This window comes from Saccopteryx bilineata, chromosome 9 (genome assembly GCF_036850765.1).
Source record: "Saccopteryx bilineata isolate mSacBil1 chromosome 9, mSacBil1_pri_phased_curated, whole genome shotgun sequence".
In the NCBI taxonomy this organism is placed as follows: domain Eukaryota; kingdom Metazoa; phylum Chordata; class Mammalia; order Chiroptera; family Emballonuridae; genus Saccopteryx; species Saccopteryx bilineata.
The window spans coordinates 46,771,028-46,798,073 of record NC_089498.1 but is presented as its reverse complement, the minus strand read 5'-3'; the positions used below and the strand labels follow the sequence as shown (position 1 = coordinate 46,798,073).

The following is a 27,046-nucleotide window of genomic DNA, read 5'->3' as shown; positions in this document are numbered from 1 at the left end:
TTCTGATATGCAGAAAAGGGAACCATAGAAGACGGAGAAATAAAAACAAATCGTTGTAGAAAATCAAACATCAAAAACACTTTAATTCCAGCCTAACAGCGCCAGGTGCAATGTCTGGGGACAGACTCTGGGTACAATGCTGTGTGACCATTCACTCACACATGCAGCTCCAAGAAGGCCCCCGAGGGGGACTTACCTTCAGGGGGTTGAACCAAGGGGATGAGGGGTGGCCCCCAAACAGGGGATATGGGCAGGCATGGGGAAAAGGCACTACTTCTTAGCAAAGGAGATCTTCATGGCATTGTTCTGGGTGATCTTGAAGCCCTGTAGGGCATCGCGAGCGGCCCCTGCCTGAACCTCATTGTCAAACTCCACGAAGGCGATGTCATGCCGCCCAGGGACCAGTCGGACCTCCTTGAAGCCAGGGAACCTGAGAGAAGGTGGACAGACCTCAGGGATCTAGAGTCAGCATTTCACCCTAACACTTTGACACCTGGTAGGCAAAAGCCAGGATGTTGCTAAACATCCTACAATGCACAGGACGGCCATAATAACAAAGAATTACACGGCCCAAAATGTATATAGTGCTAAATTGAGAAACCCTAACATAAACAAGTGCATACAACGGGAACATATTTAATGAGAAATTTTAACATGAACACCCACGTGATCATAACTTACATCCAGCCAACAAACACTGTCCTCCCCACCACCTTCTTCCCCAATCATAACACACCTACCCCCACTCCAGAAATAACTACTACCCTCACTTTTAGGATTTGCCATTTCTTTCATTTCCACTTCTCAATCCCTACTTCCTTCCCCATTAGGCTACCATCCTGGTATTGACTGGGTATCCTTTTTCCCATCAGTATTCTTACAAAATATCTTTTGTTGTGTGGCCATAGTAAACATGTGGTATTGTTTCTGTTTTATACAGTTTCTCAAAATTTCCTCTCAGCACTATCAAGAACCATGCCCACTGCACTCTCTGTTCCTTTTAACTGACACACAGACTGGGAGAAATGTCCCATCTATACCCCTTTGGTATTAGAGCCCTGGACAGGTAGCTTCAGTTGGTTAAGAGTATTGTCCCACACACCAAGGTTGCAGGTTGGATTCCTATCAGCACACATATAAGAACCAAACAACAAATACAAGTGGAAAAACAGATCAATGTTCCTCTCTATATATCCCTTCCTCTCTAAAATAAATCAATCAGAATTTCTTCAGAGCTTTTCTGATAGTGACAATCTTCCCATGACAATATGCCTTTCGTTAAAGATCTCCTTCATCTCTCTCCAGAAAAGAGAAGACACAAGCAGCACCTGGTGCCTGACCTGGTGGCACAGAGGATAGACGGTCAGACTGGGACACAGAAGACCCAGGCTCGAAACCTTGAGGTCGACGGCTTGAGCGCCGGCTCATCCAGCTTGAGCACAGGGTTGCTGGCTTGAGCAAGGGCTCACTTGGCTCTGCTGTAGCCCCCCAGTTAAGGCACATATGAGAAAGCAATACTGAATAACTAAGGAGCTACAACAAAGAATTGATGCTTCTCATCTCTCTCCCTTCCTGTCTGTCTGTCCCTATCTGTCCTCCTCTCTGACTCTGTTTCTGTCAAAAAGAATAAAGTTCTACTGTACAATACATACAATCAGAAGTAGAGCCAGAAGGTGAGGGCACACCCCCTAACTTCACTAAGCAGTGAATCGTTACCCTGTGCAGTAGTCATAGGGTCTACAAACCATCAGCAGGGCATGGGGATCAAATCTCCCCACCTTTCATGCCTGTTTCAGCATGCTGATTTTTGCCAGCCTGGCCAATGTTCAGTGATGTCTCACTATTCTTTTACATGTACCTTGTAACCTACAGGCCAGAAAGATGAGACCCAGAACCTTTCCACTCCCACCCCCAAGAAGGTGGAGGATGGCACACATGCCCTGGCCTCATCATCACCACACCCCATTGCCTCAGCCTCCTCCTTTTCTGCCTGAAAAGCTTAAGCAGCTTCAGGGCTACACCAGCACAATTCTGAGGCCTGTCCCCATGGTGCCACCACCTGGCCATCACTCTCTGGCCCCTGCCCAGCCACAGGCCCCACTTACTGGTTGAAAAGCATAGACAACATAAGCTCATTGGTCTCCTCCGGCAGGTTGGTAAGGAACAAGATGTGATTTGGTGGGTTTTCTGAAAGCTGTGGGAAAAGACGGGAGCCCATGAGTCTAGTGGGGGATCCGCTGCCTTCCTGGTCTCCATGCCCCAACCCTGCTTAAATCCTTTCTAGCGCTTCATGCTGTGTTGCTGCCTATCTACCCACTTTGCCACCTCTAGACTTGAGCAACATGAGAGTATTGCTACATCCAGAAGCACTGCTTGGCAGAAGATCACTGAATAAATCTAGGTGCTGACCACTTCTCCACCCCTCACCCTGACCATCCAAAGCTCCTCCAACAAACATGCCAATCCCGTTGCTCCAGGAATCATCCTCAACTTCCAACTGCACCTCCTCTAGGGGCCTGCCCAGACCACCCACCCTAAAACAGCACCCCCACCAGTCTATTTCCAACTATTTATATGAGACCCCAGGAGCAATTGACACTTACAGGCTGAGCAGGTGGCATCTGGCCTGGCATAAGCTGCTGTGGGGGCATGGCCCCTGGTGGGATCTGGCCGGGCGCAAGGCCTGGAGGTGGGATCATGCCAGGGGGCGGCATGTAAGGAGGCTGGCCTGGCATGTGATGCATGATGCGGGGCGTCTGAGTCATTGGTGGCATGCCCTGTGGAGAGAGGGAGGGCTGGACTGAGTGGGGCACCTAGCAGGTGGGAGGAAAATTGCTTTTGATGTCACTAGAAGGCACCGAGGAGAAAGGTTATTAGAGGAAACCCAGGTGTGAGACATGGAGAAAGGCCCAGACTTGGGAAGAGGTAAAAAAAAAAAGACACTCAAAGAGACAAAGGATACCAAGAGAAACAGATGGAACAAAACAGACTCGGGGCCAAGGGGACATCAAAACAAAACGTTTTAAAAATTTACTTTTTTATTACCTAAAAATTAGCCAGTGTGACCTTTGTTTATAAAAATATATGAGCCTAACTTGTGGTGGTGCAGTGGATAGTGTTGACCTGGAATGCTGAGGTTACAGGTTTGAAACCCTGGGCTTGCCTGGTCAAGGCACATATGGGAGTTGATGCTTTCTGCTCCTCCCCCTCCTTCTCTCTCTAAAATGAATAAATAAAACCTAAAAAACAAAAACACTTCCCCTTATTCCAGAAATATATGAGTGGAGAAAGAAAAACTGGAAAAACTCAAAATATTAACGATTGCTAACTAGAAGGAATGGAAATAAATACTATGAGGAGAATGCTGTACTTTTGCTTCTAAAATTAACTTTAAGGAAAAACCATAATAGATCCGGAGACCTACAGAGAAAAACAACAGAAGGCAGAGATAGACAGGGATAGTCAAGGCCGGTGCCAAAAGAAATGAGAGGGGTGGCAAGGAGAAGAGAGGAGACAGGCTGATGGCACACAGCACATGCACTGAGGTGACAAGGCTGCCGGAGAAGGAACCACTCCTGTCCATAGTCACAGGTGGACAGAAAAGAGAACAAGGTAAGAGTGAGGAACCTGGACAACAACACAGACACCGTTCCTGATGCCAAAGAATGAGCTGGCATCGGTGCGCAGAGGACAAAAACAGCATGACCACCAGGAAAGCGGACATGAGAGCCTTGAGTGGTTGCAATTCATCCATTTTTTTCTTCCGTGCTATGTGCTTCTGTATCCTGTTTGGAAAACAGGATGCTCCTACTTTTCATGTCCTCACAAAGTTCATGAAGACGTTTTCCTGTTTTCTTCTAGAACCTTGACTGTTTTAGCCATCACATTCACATCTATGATTCATCTCAAATTAACTTATATCTAGTTGAGATAGAGTTAGTTTTCCCTTACTGATATCTGATTGGTCCAGCATCACTTACTAGAGAAAAAAGTCCCTTTACCACTGGACTGCAGCGTTAGCTTCATACATTAAGTAACCGTATGTGCAGACCTATGTCTGGACTCGACTCTGTCCCACTAGTCCACCTTCCTACCCTTATGCCAATACCCCACCAATCTGACCCCTGTAGCAGGTCCCCCACACCCAGCTTTATTATCTTCACCTATCTTGCTTTGCTTTTCCAGACATTGAGAAACAGGCTGTCAGTATCCCCCAGAATTTCTGTTGGCGTTCTCACTGGAATTGTATTGACTTTTAGATCTGGGAAGAACTGACATCTGAACAATGGGGAGTTTCTCCAGCCATCTGCTGAGACTGTCTCCAATTCCTCTCAGCAGCATTCTGTAGTTTGTGTGTGTATATATGCATCGCGAAGGGGTTTACACCCTTTGTTGGATTGACTCCTTAGAGCTATTTTTCAGGTTCAAGTCTACTTGTGTGTGGCTAGCATACAGAAATAACACTCGTCCTGAGCAGTTAGTTCAGTCAGAGCATCATCTCAAAACACCAAGGTTGTAGGTTCAATCCTTGCATGTAAGAAGCAACCAATGAGTACAGTAACTGGAAAAACAAATGCTTCCCCCTCTCTCCCTTTCTCTGAAATTAATCAATAAACAATTTTGTTAAGCAAGCAAGAGACAGAGATAGATAGGAAGGGAGAGAGATAAGAAGCATCAACTCATAGTTGTGGCACCTTAATTCTTCATTGATTGCTTTCTCATCTGTGCCTTGACCAGGCAGCAGGGGGCGGGGTGGGGGCTCCAGGCAAGCCAGCGATCCCCTACTCAAGCCAGCAACCATGGGGTCATGTCTATGATCCCATGTTCAAGCCAGCAAATCCACGCTCAAGCTGGTGAGCCCATTCTAAGCCAGCAACCTCAGGGTTTCAAACATGGGTCCTCAGTGTCCCAGGCCAATGCTCTATCTACTGCACCACCGCATGGTCAGGCTAAATTCAAATATTAATTCTAACTATTGGTTAGTAGTTTCCTTTGCATCTTCTACATGGTGAACCAACATCTAGGTCAGCGGTTCTCAACCTGTGGGTCGCGACCCCAGCGGGGGTCGAACGACCAAAACACAGGGTAGGCGACCCCTGTGTTTTGGTCGTTCGACCCCCGCTGGTGTCGCAACCCACAGGTTGAGAACCGCTGATATAGGTCATGAAAAGAGAAACCAAGAGACTGAGACACAGAGAAAGGAAGATCCTAAAGAAGAGTCTGGCAAGCAGGGACATGCATTTCTGAGTGTAGACACCATCATCCAGAGTCAGGCATAAAATCTATATAAGGAAATAGAAGGGGGGGTCTGAATTCACAAGTGGAGAGAAATGGAGACACCTTCTCACCCTGCTCCCCAGCCAGGCCATGTAGCAGAGAAAGGCCTAGCGATGAGAAAGCCCTCGCTTACCGGGACAGGCCCTGGGACAGCCCCCACTACCGGGGCAGCTGCCCCGCCCTGCACAGCCTTCTTGGCAGCTGGGGTCTCCTGGCTCTTGGGTTTCCTCTTCTCCCGCTTACGGTCCCGCTCCACAAAGGTACCCTTCATCTTGGCAATGATATCCGAGTCAGTCTTGGCATACTGGATGCGCTGCCAACAGAAAGCCGAAGGGTTAAAAGTGGACTTCAGAGCCAATTGCCTGGGTGCAAAAGCAGACCCTACCAGGAGCTTGGTGAGTAACTTTAAAGACATCACTGGGGACGATCCGGGGACGGAGCAGAGGGAAGCCAAACATAAACACCCCAGGAGTTTCCCGGGCGGCTTGGGCTTCTGGAGGGGCGCTCTGGCCCTTAGCGGACTCTTGCAGCAAACCGGAGTCAGGGAGGCGCCAGGCTAGTCCCACAGAGAGCGGGCAGGTGGAAGACCACAGCAGAACCGCTGTTTCCGGGAGCAGGCTCGGTGGGCCACGCGGGTGACGGAGCAGGCGCGACCCAGGCCACACGCGCAAGGCGGGAGCGACGGCGGGAACAACGTCCTGCGGCGCGGGGCGGCCGGAGGATCATTTTGAAGATGTGACCTAAGGTATAGTCAGCACTGGAAGAGATGCCAGCCCCAGTTGCCAGCTATGAAAGAATACTTTACAAAAATCCCTCTCAGCACCACTACATGAAAGTCTGCCTAGAATTTCAAGATCATGGGGTTGGACTGAATGCTGCCCAGTTCAAACAGCTGGTTATTTCAGCCCTGAAGGACCTGTTTGGGGAGGTTGGTGCTGCCTTACCCTTGGACATCCTAACCTATGAAGAGAAAACCTTGTCGGCCATTTTGAGAATATGTAACAGTGGTCTTGTCAAATTGTGGAGTGCTTTGACCCTGTTAGGATCCTACAAAGGCAAGAAATGTGCTTTCAGAGTGATTTAGGTTTCTCCCTTTCTCCTTTCATTATCTGGTAATAGTAGGAAACTAGTATTGGATTGAATCGTCTTCAATTTCAGAAACAATCCTCTGCTCTCCAAAGTACTTTTTGGTGCCAACATGTTTGAAGACTGAAGCAAGCTAAGAGCTCCTATTGATGGAATGTGAGGAGCTGAAGATGTTCCCAGTAGTTACCAGCCGTTGTCTTTGGTGGGGGAGGCTGAACAGGCAGCGCTTTCAGCGTGTGCACATCAGAGTTGGAGACCGGGCTGAACTCAGCAGGGCTTTCACACAGAGGGATGTGGTTGCCTTCTCAGAATTAACAGGGGATGTCAATCCTTTGCATTTAAATGAAGATTTTGCAAAACATACCAAGTTTGGAAAGACAATTGTACATGGAGTTTTGATCAATGGACTTATTTCAGCTCTCCTGGGTACTAAAATGCCAGGGCCTGGCTGTGTATTTCTTTCCCAGGAAATTAACTTCCCAGCCCCTTTATATGTTGGAGAAGTTGTTTTAGCTTCTGCAGAAGTGAAAAGGGTGAAGCAGTTCATTGCTGTTATTGCTGTGTCGTGTTTTCTAAGAGAAAGTGAAAAAACTGTTATGGAAGGCTGGGTTAAAGCTATGGTCCCAGAAGATCCCAAATCCTAAAATACTGTTTTAAAGATGCAAGTTCAGGAGTAAGTGTTAAATGTTAATGAAGAGTCTGAGGAAAATGGATTGCTGCTTTTCAACAAGGAGCAGTCAGCAGACCCAGCAGTGCATATCAGGGGAGTGGAGCAGGTGGGAAGGGGTCGCATGCCCACTTTCCAGTTTGGCCTTATGCTTCACACACACTTGAGTGTATTTATCTGTCTAGGTTTGTAAAATTGGAAAAATATTAGGAAAGTTATCATTTAGCTAAAGGTTCTACTTTTAGGATTTCAAACCAAAAGGTTTGTGAAACCTACCTACCGTATTTTTCGCTCATAAGATGCACCTAACCATAAGACACACCTAGGATTTTAAGGAGGAAAATAAGAAAAAAAATATTCTGAACCAAATGGTGTGTTAAAATATTTAGTAAAGGCCCTGGCCGGATGACTCAGTGGTAGAGCGTCGGCCTGGCGTGCAGGAGTCCCGGGTTCGTTTGGGGCCAGGGCACACAGGAGAAGCGCCCATCTGCTTCTCCACCCCTCCCCCTCTCCTTCCTCTCTGTCTCTCTCTTCCCCTCCCACAGCAGAGGCTCCATTGGAGCAAAGATGGCCCGGGCGCTGGGGATGGCTCCTTGGCCTCTGCCCCCAGTCGGGCGCATGCAGGAGTCTGTCTGACTGTCTCTCCCCGTTTCTAGCTTCAGAAAAATACAAAAAAAAAAAATTTAGTAAAATACTGTATTTTTCATTCCATAAGACACATGGGCATTTTCCCCTCCACTTTTGGGGGAAAAAAGTGTGTCTTATAGAGCAAAAAATATGGTATATCTGTATAGAATAAATTTCTCACTGAATTCATTGCTGGCTAGCATTTAATTATTGAAGGCAACAATAGAAGTTGAATCACCTTTGAACACCTGTCTTTTACCAGTAAATAAACTTAGATACTGTTCTTCAGAAGAAAAAAAAAGACATCACTGGGCTTCAACATCCTCATCTGTAAAAAGGGGTTGCCATGTATCCCACCTCAAAGAATGACTGTGAGGACCTCATGAGTTCAAGCGCTCTGAATAGTACCTGACACATAGTTAGCCCTCAGTGGGTTGTCGGAATTTTGAAGGGAACATGGGACAGCCCTGAGCATCAGGCCAAAAGGAGAAGTCCCAGGCCAGAAGGCCAGTACGAGAACACACTACAGGGGTTTCAGCCACCCCTTGCATTTAGCACCCCCAAAACTACATCTCATTCACTCAGCTGTTTGTGGAGCCTCTAAAAGCCCTGCCCTCATGGAGCCTCTTCAGTGTGGAAGAGAAAACAATGCAGATTAAGAAGTGAACTGGAAAAGTGCTGAGAAGAATTGAAATATTCAGAAAGGATATCCAGGAAAGGCCTAAGGTGACACTAGTTGTAGAGATAAAGGGAGAGAGGGAACCTTGCAGGAGGACATCTAAGGAAGAGCATTCCAGCAAAGAGAACGGCCACCAAAGACCTAAGGTATGCATGGGGTGTTCAAGGAACACAGGGGAGTAGTGTGGATGAGGAGGGAAGAGATAACATCACAGAAGCAACAAGGACCCTGAGGACCATGAGGAGGACTCTGTATTTTCCTAAGACAGGAACTACGGAATCTATAAGCAGGGGAGTGTTTAACAAGGAGTGCTGGGGCTGCGGTACAGAGTACAGCCTGTGGGGAGCAGGGCATGAAGCAGGGAGAACCACAGGCAGGCCAATGCCACCATCCTGACAAGAGGTGGCGGAGGCTGGGACCAGGTCAGTGGCAAGGCAGGAGTGAGAAGTGGGCAGCTGGTGGGTGGGATTTTTGGGGGGGTTTTTTTAGTTATATATATATATATTTTAAATGTTATTCAGTTTTGTTTTTTTTTTAGAGAGAGGAGACAGAGAGAGAGAAAGAGAGAGAAGGGGGGACGAGGGGGAAGCATCAACTCCCATATGTGCCTTGACCAGGCAAGCCCAGGGTTTCAAACTGGCGACCTCAGCATTCCCAGGTCAACACTTTATCCACTGTGCCACCAAAGGTCAGGCCGCTGGTGGGCATTTTGAAGATAGAATTGGCAGGATTCCGTGACAAAACTCACACACACCTAAGTGCTTGATATGTCCCAAGCAGTAACTTGGGAAGAAGTGGGGGAGGGTCAATGCAAAAAGTGTTATGGTTTTTATACCTCAAAAGCTAATTACTAGCTGCTTTAGAAAGGTAATCTGCAGATGTGGCAACCCTGAGCCTGCAGACCCAGAAGTGGTAACAGCCGAGACAAAGCAATGGAGTTGAAATGGCTACTCCAGGCTACTCTGCTGCCCCAGGGCCCACACTTCCACATGACCCACCTCCTCCACTGAGGTCATCTGCAGGCACTGACACTGGCTGTCACCTCCCCAAGGAAACTGGGGCAGTACATTTCAACCAGGTCAAACTGGAAAACTTACTAAAAAACCAAAGATGTCTCCCAGCAGTCTGGCAGGAGTTGCAGTTCAGGGCAGGGACTTCAAGCCACTTTTTTTTTTTTAACATGAGAGAAAGAGGGAGGATGAGGGAAAGGGGGAGAGAAAGTGAAAGAGAGGAATTTCAAGCTGCTCTGTATGTGCCCTGACCAGGAAGCGCACTGGCCACCTCTGCGCTTTGGAACAATGCTCTAACCAACTGAGTTATTATTCAGCCAGGGCTCAATCCACTTCTTTATGTACCAGACGCAGCCATCTATCTAGGCCATCCGCTGGCCTTGTGAACATCTGCAACCCACCCCCTTTCTCCCATCCATGCCCTCTGTCCTGGTCCTGGCCCAACCCCTCCAACTCAGGAACTTGACCGAACCTCTCCTTCAGAAAACTGCACCCTGAATTCCCTACTCTAATCCACTCTATCCAACAGCCGCAGGCATCTCTCTAAACCCTTCCATGGCTCCACAGCACCCTTGGAGTTAAGTCCACTTTTAGGACAAACTCTAGCCCCTTAGGCTGACTTTGTGGACATGCTTTCCAGACAATGTCCTCCCTACCACTTCCCAACCACCCTGCCCTCCAGCCAAATGAACTTGACCTGCTTCCGCAACTACATATGCTGCTGGTTATCTCTGGGCCCTAGTATACATGGTCCCTCTGCCTAACACTTTCTCCTTCTTCTTCCCCAGCTATCTCTTTCCCTTCAAGCCTCACCTCATCTAGAAAGCCTTCCCTTACCCCAACCTAGGTGAGGTGCCCCCGCTAAGCTCACCCAGCTCTGTGCAATTCCCCCATCCTGCTCTGACCCCCAAGTTTTCATCATCTGGTGACAGGATTGTCTCTCCTACAGCACTGTGGGTCCCAGAGGGAAGGGCTGGGGGCTCCCTTGGTCATTATGTGTCCCACACCCCAGAATAATTAACAGCAAATGCTAAGTGTTGGGTAAACAAATGTTTTTATGTTTGCTCACTTGTATTGGGGCAGCACCACGTGTGTGGTCTGTGAAAGGCTGCAGTGCTTGCCTTCATGGCGGCAGATTGCAAATTGTGGATTGCCTTCCTGCTTGGGAGGGTCGTTGTTTGCTATTGTTTGCTACAGAAGGGTATTTTCCTTCAGCCGGTTTTGCAGAAAGTGCAGAGAGACAGAGTGCAGAGAGGGAGAATGAGTCCAGGATGTGGAACCAGAGCCAAGGGGCTGAGGAGCCCTGCTGAGGCTGGTGGGGGGCCTCTGAGTCCGGGTAAGTTCAGAAAGAGAAAAGGAAGCGGTACTCCCTGCCTGTTTGCTTGTTCGCCCTTGAGACTTTAATAAACGGAATGGCCCACCATTTTCTGGCTCCACGTTCCTTTACCATCTGCCCAAATCCAATGTGAACTTTCATGGCCATGGCTGCGGCCACTTGGCCTTACACTAAGGAACAGCAAGAAACTCCTGACAGAGAGGTCCCTGCCCATCTGGTCTCCTATAGCACCTCGCACACAAGTGCATTTATACATCCTCCATATCCACAGTACTCACCATGGGCTTGTCGTAGAAGGGGAAACCCTGCATGGAGCGCAGAGCATTGGTGGCACTGCTGACCTCCTTAAAGATGACAAAGGCTTGGCCCCTCATCTTCAGGCTCCGTGACACCAGGATATCCAGGATCTGGCCAAACTGGGAGAAGATGGCATACAGGGACTTTTTCAGCTCTGCAGTAGAGGAAGGAAAGATTCATGGTTACTAGAGGCCTTGGTACCATACCTAGGTCTTAGGTAGGTCTTAAGCTCCCCTTTTCAGAGGAAAGTGCAGCCCAGAAGGGAAACATCAATCAACTAACAGAGTACCCAGAATACCAGGGGCCAGCAATCCTTCAAGAGCAGCAATAACAGTAGCAACCAAGTTCCACTCAAGTGGCTGTGTGCATGCCTCTTCAAAGGGTCAACAGTAACAGTACCAACCCACAGGGTGGCTGTATGAGGACAAGTCCTACCTACAAAGGACATACAGAAATGCTAGCACTTTGTTTCCTTGTCACTAGCACCTTGACTAACCAGGCCTGTGCAATGTGGCTCTAGAGACTAGCCAATTCCTCCAACCTCTCTCCCTATATTCCACCTCACTCATGTCTCCAACCACACCAGCCTCCCAACCCTTTCCTTGCCTGGTATACCAATTCTGCCTCAGGATCTTTGCACTGCTTGGCACTGGCTGCTCCCTCTACCAGGAACACCTTTCTCCTAATGTGTGCATGGCTGCCTCCTTCTAGACACCCAGGTTTCAAGGCCTTCCCTAACCACCCTGTCTAAAGAAATGCCCCCTCACCCTGGCTGGATAGCTCCATTGCTTGGAGCGTCACCCCAAAGTGCAGAGGTTGCCAGTTCAATCCCCAGTCAGGGCACAAACAGGAACACGTAGATATTCCTGTCTCTCTCTCGCTCCACCTTTCCTTTCTCACTAAAATAAATAAAAACTTAAAAAATATCAAAAAAGAGAAAGAGAAAAGGCCTGACCAGTGGTGGCATAGTTGGCTCTAAGGGCAGGCTCGCTGGCTTGAGCTGGGAAATCATCCACGATCCCAAAGCTTACCGGCTCAAACTCAAGGTCACTGTCTTGAGCAAGAGGCCACTGGCACGACCCCAGTCAAGGCACATAAAAGAAGCTGAACATACAACTAAAGTTAAAGCAAACAGGAGTTCATGTTTCTCCCTCCCTCCCTCTCAATTCTCTCTCAGAAGAAATCAACTCACAAGTAAAGTGAAAGCAACTGAGTTAATGCTTCTCATCCTCTCTTTCCCTTCCTGTCTCTTTCTCTCTCTCTCTCTCTCACCCTCTCAAAAAATAATAAAAAATAAGCCTGGCCTGTGGTAGCACAGTGGATGGATCCTCAACCTGGAACGCCAGGGTCACCAATTCAAAGCACTGGGCTTGCCCAGTCAGCACACACACGAGGAACAAGCAAGCAATAAACCACTAAAGTCAAGCAACTATGAGTCGATACTTCTCGCTACCCACTCCCCTCTATAAAATCAATAAAATAAAAATCTAAAAATAATAATGAAGTGCCCCCTCATGTAGCTCTCCCCTCTCCTTGCTTTCCTTCAGGACATTTTCCAACTCCTGACATCAGTTTTGCTTATTTGCTGTCTAGCTCTTTCTGAAGGGAAGCATTTGTTCACCATGGTATCTCCATGCTCAGTCTAGACTCCTGCACAAAAACTTCTCCAAAAATATTTGCATGAATAAAAAATACCATTGTGTTATGAAAAAATGTCACTGATGATTTCATTTTGGATCTGTTGTCTCTTTAGCAAGTGAAAACTCCAGATTTTTAAAAAATAAAATTTCTTGATTTTATAAAACAAGGAAGTCACTACATTTCCACAACCACCCCATGAGGTAATAACTAGAACTGTCCCAATTCGGCTAACATGGAAACAAGTTTTCAGAGAACTTGTCACTGGCCCAGAAGTGTCTAAGGGTTCTGTCTGGCAAGATCCTGTATAGCCAGAACAGGGACCCAAGTGCATCTGATCCCAGTATGACCACACCTCACTAGCATACTGTCGTACTTGACAGCTGGAACAGGGTACCAATCTTATGCAAAGAAGGTATCTGAGCTTAAGATGCTTGGTAAGCCTGACAAGGTGGCAGTGCAGTGGATAGTGTCGGACAGGGATACAGAGGACCCAGGTTCAAAATCCTGAGGTCGCCAGCTTGAGCACAAGCTCACCAGGCTGAGCTCAGGGTCACTGGTTTGAAGCCCAAGGTCACTGGCTTGAGTCCAAGGTCGCTGGCTTGAGCAAGAGTTCACTCACTCTGCTGCAGTCTCCCAGTCAAGGCACATACGAGAAAGCAATCAATGAACAACTAAGCTGCCACAACAAAGAATTGCTGCTTCTCATCTCTCTCTCTTCCTGCCTGTCTGTCCCCATCTGTTCCTTTCTCTGTCTCTGTCTCTCTTACAAAAAATAAAATAAATAAATAAATAGGCTTGGTGAAAAAGATACTGGGAAAGAAAAAGAAAATGTGTGTGTAGGAGGAATAGATGGGAAGCAAAAGTATTTTGAGGCAAATAACCAAAAATTCTGATGATATTTCTGGGTTTTGTTTCCATCCTCCATCCCCATGAACCCAGTTTGGGCCTCAGTCGTTCCCCAATCTAGCCCACTGCTGGGAAGACCTTTTACAACTGAGTTCCTTGCCTGGTTCCCTATGCCCTCAAGACACAGTGCAATGCCTCATCCTGCCCACAAAGCCCCATGAGCCATCAGTGCACCGCTCACTGGAATCTTCTCTGTAAGCCACAGGCTACTAGTCCTCAGGCACACACACGATCACCTGTAGTTCCCAGAAGTCCCAGGTTCTTTTGTCTTAGACCAGTGATAGTCAACCTGGTCCCTACCGCCCACCAGTAGGCGTTCCAGCTTTCATGGTGGGCGGTAGCGGAGCAACCAAAGTATAAATAAAAAGATAGATTGCCTGACCTGTGGTGGCTCAATGGGTAAAAGCATCAACTTGGAACACTGAGGTTGCTGCTTCAAAACCCCGGGCTTCCCTGGTCAAGGCACATATGGGAGTTGATGCTTTCTGCTCCTCCCTCCCTTCTCTCTCTCTCTCTCTCTCTCTCTCTCTGACTCCTCTCTCTAAAATTAATAAAAATCTAAAAATAAATAAATTAAAATTAAAAAATTTTTTAAAAAAAGATAGATTTAATTATAGTAAGTTGTTTTATAAAGATTTATTCTGCCAAACTTAGCGAAAATCCGACACAAAGCACTTGGTAAGTAATTATTATTATATGCTTTAACTTGCTGTAACTCTGCTTTATAAATTTTATAAAATAAACTTACTTCCCTACTTTATAAATTACCATTACTGTAGAACCCGTGGGCGGTTAGAAAATTTTACTAACAGAGATACAAAAGTGGGCGGTAGGTATAAAAAGGTTGACTGCCCCTGTCTTAGACATTCGCACATGCTAGTTCAGATTAGAAACACTTTTCCCCATTATACCATAAATACTATTTTTCATCTGTACCTAGGACTCCCTATATATGGAAAACCAACTTAGAATATATGTGGATTTTGTACTGTGTGGGTGGGTCCGTGCCCCTAACATGTGTTGTTCAAAGGCCAACTGTACTGCTTTCTCTACGCGGAAAGCTTTTCCTAAGTATGTCCTTTCCCATAAAATTCAATGAATTACTCTTTCTCGGTGCCCAATTCCAGCACTGTGTTACCCCAATCACAACCTTGGCTACTCTGGGTCATCAGTGGACATGTGCATCAAGGCAGGACCAGAACTGTCCCAGTCACCAGTGTGTCTGTCCCTGGTACCAAAAAGAACTACCTGAGCACGAAGCTCTAAAAGCACATGGACGATTTATACAGCCTACTTTACTTTCAACAGCAAGGTTATTGGTAACCTCAAACTTAATCCCAGCAATTTCCTTTAGTTCTTTCCACTATTTTCCTAAGGTGATAATCAGACCTAACATTTATCTCGCCCTAAATGTTGGGTACCATAAAAACATTTTATGCATGAAGGCTTAGCTAACTTTATCCCCAAAACACACATGCAAAGAAGGTACTACAATTTTGCCAACTTTTTAAATATCGAAAATGAGGTTCAATAAAGGTGATAACTTGGAAAAAATAAAAAAGTATGTTTGATATCAAAATTTAGGTCCTTGCCTGACCTGGAACGCAGAGGTTGCCAGTTCTAAAGCCTGGGCTTGCCTGGTCAAGGCACATATAGGAAGCAACTATTTTGAGTAGATGCTTCTCACTTCTCTCCCCTCTTTCTTATTCTCCCTCTCTCTCTCCCCCCTCTCCAAAAATAAACTGGAAAAAAAAAATCCGGGTCTTAAGCAGAACTCCACACTGGTGACCTCAACCACTTTTGTTATGTGTCCTTGAGAAAGTCACATCACCTCTGTATTTCAATTTCCAAATCTGAGAAATGAGAACAATAGCTATTTAGTGCTGGGTTGTTGTGGAAATTAAATGTAATTAAGACTTAATATGTCAGCCTCTGGTATTAAGTGTTACTTATCATCGTTATTTATTTCATTTTGAAATTAAATATTTTTACTGTGGGCTGATCACTGAAAACACTACACTGATCAGGCCAGTCCAGTTCTTTTTTTTTTTTTTTTTCCCCCTAAATATCTGAAGCTGGAAACGGGGAGAGACAGTCAGACAGACTCCCACATGCTCCCGACCGGGATCCACCCGGCACGCCCACCAGGGGGCGATGCTCGGCCCCTCCGGGACGTCGCTCTGCCGCGACCAGAGCCACTCTAGCGCCCGGGGCAGAGGCCAAGGAGCCATCCCCAGCGCCCGGGCCATCCTTGCTCCAATGGAGCCTTGGCTGCGGGAGGGGAAGAGAGAGACAGAGAGGAAGGAGAGGGGGAGGGGTGGAGAAACAAATGGGCGCTTCTCCTGTGTGCCCTGGCTGGGAATCGAACCCCGGTCCCCCGCACGCCAGGCCAACGCTCTACCGCTGAGCCATCCGGCCAGGGCCAAGCCAGTCCAGTTCTTGCCTTCATGGGATTACAGGCCAGAAAGAGAACCATCAGGACTGGGGGGAGGGGAAGTGGGGAAGCTAGACCTATGGGAAATCAGACAGACACCTGAGGGTAAAGGAGATGGGAAGGCCCCGTGGGGGAGGGGTCCTGTGAGCCAAAACCCTGTGAGTGACCGGGTTAACCCGCAGAGTGTAAGATGAACTGGAAGAATGTTAAAGCCAGAGGAATCTGCATATGCAAAAGACCGTTTTGCCTGAAGAGATGGGTGAGAAAAGAAGTAGATGTTGTCGTGAAAGAGCAGGCCGGCTCGTGCAGACAACCTGGGGTCTGAACTCCCTCGAGAACTCACCATCCTTCTTGATCTTCTCATTGAGGTTGTTGATATAAATAGTGTGGTTAGGGCGGGTCTCAGGAACTGCCATGGAGGATGGTGCCTAGGTAGGGCTGAAAGAAGGGAAAAAGACAACTTCAGCCCTGGGTTTATCGAAGTCCTTTGTCTGAATGAGGGTTTAACGGGCTGTTCAGGGCTCTTCCTTCCAAGAGGAAGTCAGACAAGGCAGGGAGGAGAAAAGAAGGGTGCACAGTTCGAAAAGGAAAACGAACGCCGCACACCACTTCCCCCGCGTGATGAGGGAAATCTCGAGAGGTTTACTACGAGTCCCAGGATGCTCTACGAACTTAATAGGCGGAGCGTACTGACTGGTGATTTCAATTGACCCACGTACTCACAAAGCAGCCCGGGAAAAAGAACCCGGATGTACGCTCCAGGTAAAGCAGGAGGGGCGACTTTACGGGGCCCTGGCCACGCGCAGCGGTAAGAGAGTTTCCCCACAGGAGGCGCGGGAAGACCCGGCCGTCAGACGCTCGGCTCACCCGACACCATAGCCTCGCGCGCCCCACTTACTCACCAACAGAGCTAAAGATCCCTCAAGCAGCTCCTCAAGCGTTTTCTAAGAGCGGAGCACGAATCTTCCTGTCTTGACTCCGCCTTTATCATCTTGCAAGCCAATCCTCGCGCGGAAATTTAGTAGCTTGACCAATCAGGTTGTCTCGCCCAACATTGCCAATCAAATTTTGGGCCAGAGGTTGCCATCATGGTCGACCCAGAAGTTGCCAATGGAAAGTCCGCCTGGGTTCCCGCCTCAGGGGGAAAGCCCCGCCCACCCCTTGTAAGCGCTCAGCCTTCTGCGGAGTGGGACTATGAACCAATCACTGAAGAGTGTGCCCCTTGCTCGCGCTGTAGTCTACCGCCGTCTCCGCCACCGCCCCGGGTTCTCTGTCACGTGAGCGTTAGAGGGGTGGGCACGCGCGCGAGGTCCACTACGTGAGATGGGAAAGGTTGTGAGCTGCGGCCGCCATTTTGCGGTAGGGGAGGTGCGTTTTACTCTGACTCCACTCCTTATCTCAGCTGCATCGTAGGTCCCGGCGGTGTCCGACCTCTGAGCCTTCTTTGTCCCTGTTGCGCTGTTTTTTCAGGACCTTCACACTAGGCCATTTTTCTTGCCGAGTGTCCCTTTGACCTCTGACTCGAAGGTCAGCTCGAAGGTTCCAGCTCTGAGCCTGGGATGTGACGGGGGGGGGGGGGGGGGGGGAAGCTGCCTAAATTCTTACCTGGTCGTTAGCCCTGGGTTTCTATAGCCCACCCTTATGCGCCTCACCCCAGCTATCAACCTTTATGTCCTGAAATTGACGCCAAATTTTCCAAATCTAGCCCCGAATAATAAGTTAATTCCTACTAAATCTTTTTCAGCCTTGCAACCTAACTGCATACCACAAATCTGGTTCCATATTAAAGGGCCGCCCCACCCCGGTTACCCCTCAGAACCCTCCTGATTTGAGTCAGCCCCAATTTTTGTTACCATAGTTCCAAATTTTAGCGCCAGTCCTTTCAATCCCATTGCTCAGCCCCTCAGTTCTGGAACTCCAGTCTAAAACTTTTTTTTTTTTTTGCTCTTTTCCATTTTTCCAGCCTGTGTCATAGATTCCAAAATGATTTCTTCATGCTCTTCTCTGGAGCCCCCGGTCCCTGCAATAACCCGGTCATCCCAGGGCCCCATCATTCCACCTCCTCCCCAACCCCCACATCTTCTGGACTTCGCCTTTCCACCCTCCTCAAGTCACCAGGCCCCTGTTCCCCCACCACCGCCACCTCCACCCCTTGCCGTGCGTACCGCTCCCCCTCATGTCTTTGGGCTGGAGAAGAGCCAGCTTCTGAAAGAAGCCTTGGAGAAGGCCAGCCCAGCCCCCAGGAGCAGAGAAGACGTGAAGAGGCTCCTGAAGCTTCACAAGGACCGGTAAGGTCTCCATGCACAACCCAGGGTCTCACCAAACCACCTGTCCCCAAATTGCATCCTCCCTCTCCCTTGGGGTTTCCCATTTCCTCAAGGTCAAACAGCCTGATTGCTTCAGCTCCTTCCTTTCGTGGTGCACCTTCAGCCATAAAGAAAGATCCTGCCCTCACAAGCACCTAGTGCAGTGAGATAGACATATCCTTCCTTCCACCAGACGGTGACAGTCCAGAGTGAGCAGAGAGTGATGAGGGAGCCCAGAGTGCCCAGCCCAGGCTGGGGGTCAGTGAGGCCTGCCTAGGGAGGTGGACCCCTGAATGCTATTGAGCAAGCAAGTCATCAGGACTGTGATGAGAGGAAGCAGTTTGTGCAGAGACCCAGAATGAAACGAAGATACGTTATTTTTTTTTAATTTACTTATTTTTTACAGAGACAGAGAATGAGTCAGAGAGAGGGACAGACAGACAGGAACAGAGAGAGATGAGAAGCATCAATCATTAGTGTAAAGCCAGCAGCCAGGGCTACCATCACAGCAGCCTGGCCCATGCAGGTTCACATTGGATTCGGACAGTCAGTAAAGAAACAATGGAGCCAAAAACTGATAGGCCATTTTCTTTAATTCTAGCTTGCACCCGGCAGGCAAGTAAAAATATACACTGGGCTCCAAAACCCACTCACATTCAGGGCTCAGAAAGCCACTGACTTATCCGAGTTTCCTAGAATCAAAGGTTTCTAGCTCACCAGCCTTATTCTCCTCGGTTCCCCATCTCCTTCCTTCTCCCTGCACAAACTACACAAACTGGCATCTCACTCAGCACTCCGCCATCTTGGCTGCTTCTCCTGGCCACATGGCCTCTTTCTGCTCTCTGCTCTGCTCCCTCTGCTCTCATGCTAATCATCCCAGGAACCAAGAGAGCAAGCTCTCGTTCTGCCCCCATTTTATAGTGTAGAAATCCAAACCGTTAATCCAATATACAAAATAGGGAAGTCTCTACTAAAAAGTTACCTTCTGAGGCATGATAGGATTGTACCACCCCACATCGAAAAGGGTAAGAAAGGCTTAATCCCAAAACCAAGCCCCAGGCTACAAGGATTCTGCCTGTCCACAGAGACACATTAATATCACCTGGGCAACGGCCTCCACGTGGGCAGCGCCACTTTAACAAAGTGAGCATAATACATTTTATCTGCCCAACAATTAGTTTTTCATTGTGTGTTGCAACACCTTAGTTGTTCATTGATTGCTTTCTCATATGTGCCTTGACCGTGGGCCTTCAGCAGACCGAGTAACCCCCTGCTGGAGCCAGTGACCTTGGGCTCAAGCTGGTGGGATTTTTTTGCTCAAACCAGATGAGCCCGCGCTCAAGCTGGCGACGTCGCGGTCTCGAACCTGGGTCCTCTGCATCCCAGTCCAACGCTCTATCCACTGCACCACCGCCTGGTCAGGCAAGATACGTTATTTTTAAGACCTGGCAAATATTTCTTGTAACAGTACGGGGAAGTAGCAAGCATGGGTTTCACAGGTGAGTAGGGCATGGAGGGCCATGTGAAGGAAGGTGACTCTCCCGTGGTTGCTGGGGAGCTCTGGGAGGGCTTTGTACAGAGAAGAAGGCTACCTACCAGGAGTGGAGGTAGTGAGACTGGGGTCTGGGCGTCAAGGAGAAAACTGGAGCACCCAAGGAAGGCCCTGAGCAGGCAGGGAGGTGGCTAGACCTAACTGGGCTGTGGGGACCCGGTTTAACAATTGCCTGGCTGGCCTGGCCAGGCAGTAGCACAGTGGATAGAGCCTCAGACTGGGATGCGGAGGACCCAGATTTGAAGCCCGGAGGTCGCCGGCTTGAGTGTGGGATCACAGACATGACCCCATGGTTGCTGGCTTGAGCCCAAGCTCGCTGGCTTAAGCAAGGGGTCCCTCGCTCTGCTGTAGCCCCCCCACACACCCCATCAAGGTACAAATGAGAAAGCAATCAATGAACAGCTAAGGAGCCGTAAGGAAGAATTGATGCTTCCCCTCTCTCCCTTCCTGCCTGTCTATCCCTCTATCTCTGTGGCGCGCGCGCGCGCGCGCGCACACACGAAGCAATTGCCTGGCTAAGGGGAAGAGGGAGAAGTGACTAGTCTGGACTCATAAGAAACCTCTGTCCCTGGAGACGACCCAAGTCCTCGGGGCTTTTCCTCAGTTCTTTTCACATTCACAAGAAGAAATTCAGACGAGAGATGGGGTGCAGCATTCAAGCAAGCAGTTTATTAAGCAAAGCTATACACTCGGCACAAGGCAAACTCAGCTATACACTCACATGGGCAAACTCAGCTAGTCTGAGTGCCTCACCTGTTTGGGTCTTCTCTTAGCTTCAAAGCTTTGTTTCTCTGTTAGCAGAACTAACATACAAGGTGTCAAGACCATTTGAACATCTGGTCATTTTGTTTCGGCAGATTTAAGACTGCTGACTCCTCATTCAGTGGATGAAATAAAACCCCCTTTTCCCTCTCCCCTTTTTCTTCCCTGATAACTGCCTATCCTACTTAACACTTCAGCTTTCTAGGCAAGTTGATGGCTTGCCCCAACCACAGTGAGATAGATTTAATGCAGATTAAAACACCCGTTATTATACGTCTTCTAGCATATATCCAGTCCTGTGTTCTTAAGTACTTAATCCTCTCAGCAACTCCATGAGGTAGGAACTATTTCCAGATGAGGAAACTGAGATTCAGAGGAGTGAAGTCACTTAGCCACAGTGCTTAGCAGAGGAAGAGCCCAGTTTGAACTCTGGCAGTAGGGCTCCAAGCTTTTAACCACCGTGGTGTAATGTCATCAGGAGGGTGCCCCCCAACACACACACGCACGCACACTCGCCCTCACTGGCCTTAGCGTAGAAATTAAGTACAACCTCCCTGATGCCCCTGTGCCTGGGGGGTGGAAGAATTGATTAGGATCACAACTGAGTGGCCTTCTGGAGGGTAGGGCTGGGTAGCCTGTACAGGGGCTCATTATCAAGGTGACCTCTAGGCCTGGAGTATGTTACCTGGATTTAGTCAAGGCTGAATTAAGGGATTTTCCACCTTTTATTTAACATCACGAGAAACAGGCTTGAGATGGGGAAATCAGAGAGTTTGGGTATAGCAACACTCCTTCAAGAAAGTTTCACTAATAAATCACTCTGACTCCTAGTTCCAAAGCTTTTTTTTTTTTTTTTAAGAGAGAGAGAGGAGAGAGAGAGAGAAAGAAGGGGCTGGAAGCATCAACTCCCATATGTTCCTTGACCAGACAAGCCCAGGGTTTCAAACCGGCGACCTCAGCATTTCCAGGTCAACACTTTATCCACTGTGCCACCACAGGTCAGGCTCCTAGTTGCAAAGCTTTTGCACACCTGCTCTTTGCCCTTTCAGTAACTTAAGAGAAGGATCTGGGAGCAGCAGGTGGAAGGACCATTCCCACTGAGCAGAGGAAACAGGCCGGGCATAAAAAGTGCTCTGCCAGGTAGCCATGCTCAGACCTCAGGACTGCAGGGCCTTTAATCCTCCCCTTCACTTCTCCCAGCCAGACCTCCAGGGTTACTCAAGGAGCTGGTTCCCAAGTGACCTGATTTCAGCTCTGATTCAGTTTCAGAAGTGACTTGCAGTGGATCCTCTTCTGTGCAGACCTGCCCTCCCTCATCCAAGAAGGCCCTCAGTACGTGCCCTGATCTGGAACCCCAACCTCTTGGCAGCCCTGTGTCCCAAGTCTGTGCTTTTGCTGTGCTTCATGAGGATTGACCCAGGAGGGTGGGAGGAGTGAGTGGGTTCATGTCAACCAGCAGCCTGGGGAGGATGAGGAGAGAGGAGGGAGGGAGGGAACTTAAACCAAGTCAGGGTCCAGGGTGCATGCCCAATAAACAGTTGGAATCAGTGAGCAAGTGAGTGAACAAATGAACCTAGTCTATCATCTCTAACTCCACTTTGACAGCTACTCATTCTGAAAGCCCAGGTGACATGTCTCCCACTCACCCTTCCCCTCATCCTCAGTACTTGGCCAACCTCTCTGCCTCTAGGGGGTATTAGGTCTCCTCAGCCAGCCAGGGAGAGGGGAGGGGAACTCACCCTAGAGCAGCCAGCCCATTCCCCACACTCCAGCTTCCAGGGAATAGGGGGCCCTGGACTTACGGGTTGAGGGCTGAGCCTGTCTCTCCCAGGTGTGGGCTGGTGGCCCTGTGGATGGCAGGCACTCTGCTGGTACCCCCCAGCGGCATCCCCCTGGAGAGACTCATCAAGATGGCCATGGAGAGAGGCTACACAGCACAGGGAGAAATGTTCTCCGGTGAGTTGGGTGCAGCAGAAGTCTCACAAGCTTGGTGATCTTTACCAGAAATGGTCTGGAGAGGCTTGGAAGGACATTGCCAAGTGTGTGGATGACCTTGTTTCATTCCTCAAGCTGTTCCATCCCACTCATTGTTGTAAGGTAGACTGGAACAAGGCTTCCTGGGTTTCTAGCCCAGTGAGGCCACCTCCTGCTATGTGGCCCTGGACAAGCAGCTTACCCTCTCTGTTTCATTTTCTGCATTTGTGCAAAGGTGATAATCGCAGTAAGAATTAGAGGCGTTGATCCCCAGCAAGCTCTTGACATGGTGCCAAACACACAGTGATCCTTGGCTGCGTCTGCTCTGTTACAGTGGCGGACATGGGCAGGCTGGCTGAAGAAGTGCTGGGCTGCCGGGCTGAGCTGCTCCGGGGCGGCCTGGGAGGTCCCAACAGAGACCGTGTGCTGCAGCACCTTGTCGCTGGACATCCCTTGCTCATCCCGTATCCCAGGGCAGGAAGGGAATAGGGTTGGATAGAGAAAGGTAGGCCCTAGGGCCACATTACAGCTTTGGCCTTAACCCCAGCGTCAGCTATGATGAAGACTTCAACCATGAGCCATGTCAGAGGAAAGGCCACAAGGCCCATTGGGCAGTGAGCACAGGTGAGTCACCCTTCTTGTGGCCCTATGCCCTGACCCCCGCCAACATTCTCCCTCCTCAGCATTCTCACCCTTGCACTGCACCCTTCCCCCAGTACTCTGGAGGCATGGACCAGGGCTGGGCCTTCCCTGTCCCCACAGGGTACGTGACAGAGACCTGGCAGGCATCAGGTGTCTCAGTGTCTGCCAATTGGGGTTTCTACAAACAAGCTCAGAGTGCAGACTTTTAGAACAAACATTCTGGACTCCAGGTCCAGTTCTGCCACTTCCAGGCTCTGACTCAGGGCTTCCATGTGCCTATTTGGAAATCAAGGTGACAGTAGTACCCACCGCATAAGGCTGCCTCATTGGCGAGCATGGAAAATTCTTAGAACAGTGGTGTCTGGCACGTTGCACATCTCAGTAAGTGTGATCAGCACTGTCATCATTCCACCTGTCTGGAGGAAGGATGGATTTGTGCGCTTTGGTTGGCCTGGATCAAGGCTCTGCTCAGCATTCTCCTGGCTCTGGCCTTCAGGGCTCCACTCCCAACATCTCCCTTCTAGACAACTAGAAATAACTGGGTGACAATGTTTGCTCTGTTTAATGTCACCTCTCCATCTCCCAGTGCTGACAGGCTGTGTAGGAGGCAGGACTTAAAATGCCTGCAGCTCTGGAGCCAGACACCATGGCTTCAAATCCCAGCCTAGCTGTGTGCCCACTGTCCCTATACCATGAGGACTCAGCAGCACCTTCCCTGGAGGGCTGTAGGGGAAATTCATTGAGCCCTAGCACCTCCTCAGGGCTCGGCCTCTGCTTACATCTTCCCCCTCTCCTCACAGGGGTCCTGTTGGGTGTGCATGGTGTGCCAAGCCCTGGCTATATTGAAGACCCCGAGCTGCCAGGCCTGTTCCACCCCGTGCCTGGCATGTCTCGCCAGCCTCCATCCCTGCCAGAGGAAGGCTCACTGGGAGCAGTCTACCTTCTCTCCAAGCAGGGCAAGAGTTGGCACTACCAGTTGTGGGACTACAACCAAGTCCGGGATAGCAACCTGCAGCTGACGGACTTCTCACCCACTCGGGCTGCTGATGGCCGGGAATATGTGGTCCCTGCTGGTGGGCTACAGGCTGGCCTCTGTGGCCAGGCCCTACTCCTCAGGCCTTAGGACTCCAGCCACTAGCCTGCTGCAGCCCTAGACTGGGGTGATGGAACCCACACTCCAGCTTTTCCCTTTGTGAGACCACTGAAGGGTTTGGGCTGGATCTCTTAAGGACCTCTACCCCCCACAGTCCATTCATTCTCAAGCCTGGACATTATCCTAACTGCCCCATGCCCAAGCCTACTCCCTCAGTATTATCTACTGTATGCTCTGAAGTTAGAGCCAGAAGCTAGACAGACAAGCTCCCTCTCCTAGCAAAGAGTCTGATAACAGCTCAGACCCTGTGTTTTTTCCAACCATTCGAATGTTGCATCCATCCATTTCTCTTGTGGTTACTCTCTGAACCATTATCTTTTGTCTGCAAGAGCCTCCTCACTGGATCCCCTTCTGCACCCCATTCTGTTCACATGGAGTTAGGGCTGAGGGGGCCAAAAAAACAAAACAAGCTTGGTCTCTTCATAACCCTCTACAGAAGCCTCTAAACAACTCCTTGTTGGTCACAGAATAGGAACTAAACTCCCAGCCCAGCTCACCTCTTTTTCCCAGGCTGTTCTTACTTACATTTTCTTGGGCAGATAAAATATATTATGCTCACTTTGTTAAAGATGGCGCTGCCCACAGGGAAGCCTGTCACCCAGGTGATATTAATGTGTGTTGGGGGTGGGCTGTGGGCAGGCAGGATCCTTGTAGCCTGGGGCTTGGTTTTAGGATTAAGCCTTTCCCACCCTTTTTGATGTGGGGTGGTACAATCCCATCATGCCTCAGGTAAGTGACTTTGTATCAGAGACTTCCATATTTTGTATGTTGGATTGAAGGTTTTGATTTCTACACTATAAAATGGGAGCAGAACGGGAGCTTGCTCTCTCAGTTCCTGAGATTAGCATTAGAGAAGCAGCCAAGATGGTGGAGTGCTGAAAGAGAAGCCAGTTTGTGCAGGGAGGAAGGAAGGAGATGGGGAACAGAGGTGAATAAGTCTGGTGAGCTAGAAACATTTAATTCTAGGAGACTGATAAGTCGGTAGCTTTGTGAGCACTGAATGTGAGTGGGTTTTGGAGCCCAGTGTGTGTTTTTACTTGCCTGCCGGGTGCAAGCTAGGATTAAAGATGGCCCACCAGTTTTTGGCTCCATTGTTTCTTTACCGACTGTCTGAATCTAATGCAAACCTGCATGGGCCAGGCTGCTGTGATGGTGGCCATGGCAACTGGCTTCACACACTTCCTGCCACCAGCCAGTCTGGCCTTTCAGGTGGACCCCACTGCAGCCCTCTGCTGATGGTAACTCCTTAACTTTTCTAGTGTGGGAGAGGAAGAAACTTTCCCCTCAAGTTTCTTTCATTTGGTCTAATAATTCTATATGAGACAGGCTAATGAGAAAAGAACCAAATTTAATATATACAAGCACAAGGGAAGCACACATACATGAGAGGTTCCAAGATGGAAAATGACGTATCTGACATTCTGAGCTAAGAAATCACCTTGGGGCTTCAGACGGAGGAGGATTATTGCAAGATGATAAGAGCAATTAGTTTCCCCTGGCCTACAGATAGGTTATATAGTTTCCCCTGGCCTACAGATAGGTTATCTCTGGTAATCTCATTATGGGCAAGGCCCCTAGTTCAAGTTATTCTAGGCACTATAGTTAAGGGAGGAGGGAGGTTTTACTCAGCCTGCAATCTTGGTTGTCCTAGTTCACTGTAAGGTGATCAATTGTCCTTTTTTGATATTGGAAGACTAATCTGTAAATGTCCGTATTTGATCGATGCAGGGTCAATCCATTGTGTGCGATGTGACGTATTTCTATTTGACATGACGATTCATCAAGGATCAGTACAGTGGGGCAAGATGCGATTATGAGACGCATGCACTCCGCACAGGAGACCTTGAGAGAGCGCGTAATATACCGAGCACACAAATGGCTTTGTGTACTTCTTACTGAAATACAACACAGCACATACGACATTGTACACTCACGATTATTTCTTTCTCAATGAATATTCAATCATAGGTAAGCACAATTTACGTTTTATTCATTATCTAGTAATTTACAAATGTGTGTAATTTTATTTATAAGTATTTTCCCAAAATTCGAGTTTTAAAGTAGAAATCTAACCTTAAGCCATATAAATAACGCATTTTGATTAAATATTTATAGTTGTATAAAACATGTTTTTTAGTTAGAAAATGATACACACCTGAATATCACTCCAAATTAGTGGTTTTGCTTGATATTTAGTTTTGCTAAATGAGTACTGTTTTCTTATAATTATTATTAAAAATTAATAGGCATGTGTAGGTAAAATAAGTTTGCAAATATGAAGTTTATGTTTGCTCACTTATAGTTTGCATTGGGTGTGGAAGACAGGCAGTAAGTTGGCAGGGTCTTTATAGCCTACCAGCTATTTCCCACCCTTTTAATACTAAGATCATTTCAAATCCTTCTAATACTAAGATCTTCTCAAAACTAAACTTTTCCCCACACCCTTGACAGTTGCATGATGGGAGGTGGTGCACTCTTATGAGGAATCCCATTTATGCCTCAGATAAGTGGCTTTGTATCAGAGACTTCCTTATATGTATACTGGCTTAAAGGCTTTAATTTCCACACTATAAAATGAAGCAGACCGGGGGCTCTCGCTCCGTTCCTGCCATCAGCATTGCAGAGGAGAGGCAGCCAGGATGGCAGAGTGCTGAAGGAGAAGCTATTGGTACAGAAAGAAGAAGATGGGGAACAGAG

General features: G+C 48.5%; 2 protein-coding genes and 1 pseudogene across 5 annotated transcripts; 2 read left to right on the top strand and 1 right to left on the bottom strand.

Moving 5' to 3' along the window:
* Positions 1 to 63: 63 nt before the first annotated feature.
* Positions 64 to 17,039, bottom strand: SNRPA (small nuclear ribonucleoprotein polypeptide A). Of its 2 annotated transcripts, none has more exons than XM_066243862.1 (7): positions 16,863 to 17,039; positions 16,304 to 16,398; positions 10,961 to 11,133; positions 5,411 to 5,590; positions 2,604 to 2,777; positions 2,106 to 2,194; positions 64 to 430 (listed from the first exon to the last, which is right to left on the bottom strand). In XM_066243862.1, the coding sequence occupies exons 2-7, from the start codon at positions 16,374 to 16,376 to the stop codon at positions 271 to 273; spliced, it is 849 nt and encodes a 282-aa protein (XP_066099959.1). In that variant the 5' UTR covers positions 16,377 to 16,398; positions 16,863 to 17,039; the 3' UTR covers positions 64 to 270. The 2 variants fall into 2 exon arrangements, with proteins under 2 accessions (XP_066099959.1, XP_066099960.1); XM_066243863.1 differs by lacking the exon at positions 16,863 to 17,039 and adding an exon at positions 16,684 to 16,702.
* Positions 5,694 to 6,516, top strand: LOC136313474 (ribonuclease P protein subunit p14 pseudogene; annotated as a pseudogene).
* A 134-nt stretch (positions 17,040 to 17,173) lies between the features above and the next one.
* On the top strand, positions 17,174 to 25,430 carry ACTMAP (actin maturation protease). 3 transcript variants are annotated; one of them, XM_066243858.1, is made up of 8 exons: positions 17,174 to 17,328; positions 17,924 to 18,248; positions 19,593 to 19,765; positions 21,844 to 21,912; positions 22,412 to 22,536; positions 22,889 to 23,018; positions 23,108 to 23,178; positions 23,997 to 25,430. In XM_066243858.1, the coding sequence occupies exons 2-8, from the start codon at positions 17,955 to 17,957 to the stop codon at positions 24,317 to 24,319; spliced, it is 1,185 nt and encodes a 394-aa protein (XP_066099955.1). In that variant the 5' UTR covers positions 17,174 to 17,328; positions 17,924 to 17,954; the 3' UTR covers positions 24,320 to 25,430. The 3 variants fall into 3 exon arrangements, with proteins under 3 accessions (XP_066099955.1, XP_066099957.1, XP_066099958.1); XM_066243860.1 differs by lacking the exon at positions 19,593 to 19,765; XM_066243861.1 differs by lacking the exons at positions 17,174 to 17,328; positions 17,924 to 18,248; positions 19,593 to 19,765 and adding an exon at positions 19,806 to 21,578.
* The last annotated feature ends 1,616 nt before the right edge of the window (positions 25,431 to 27,046 follow it).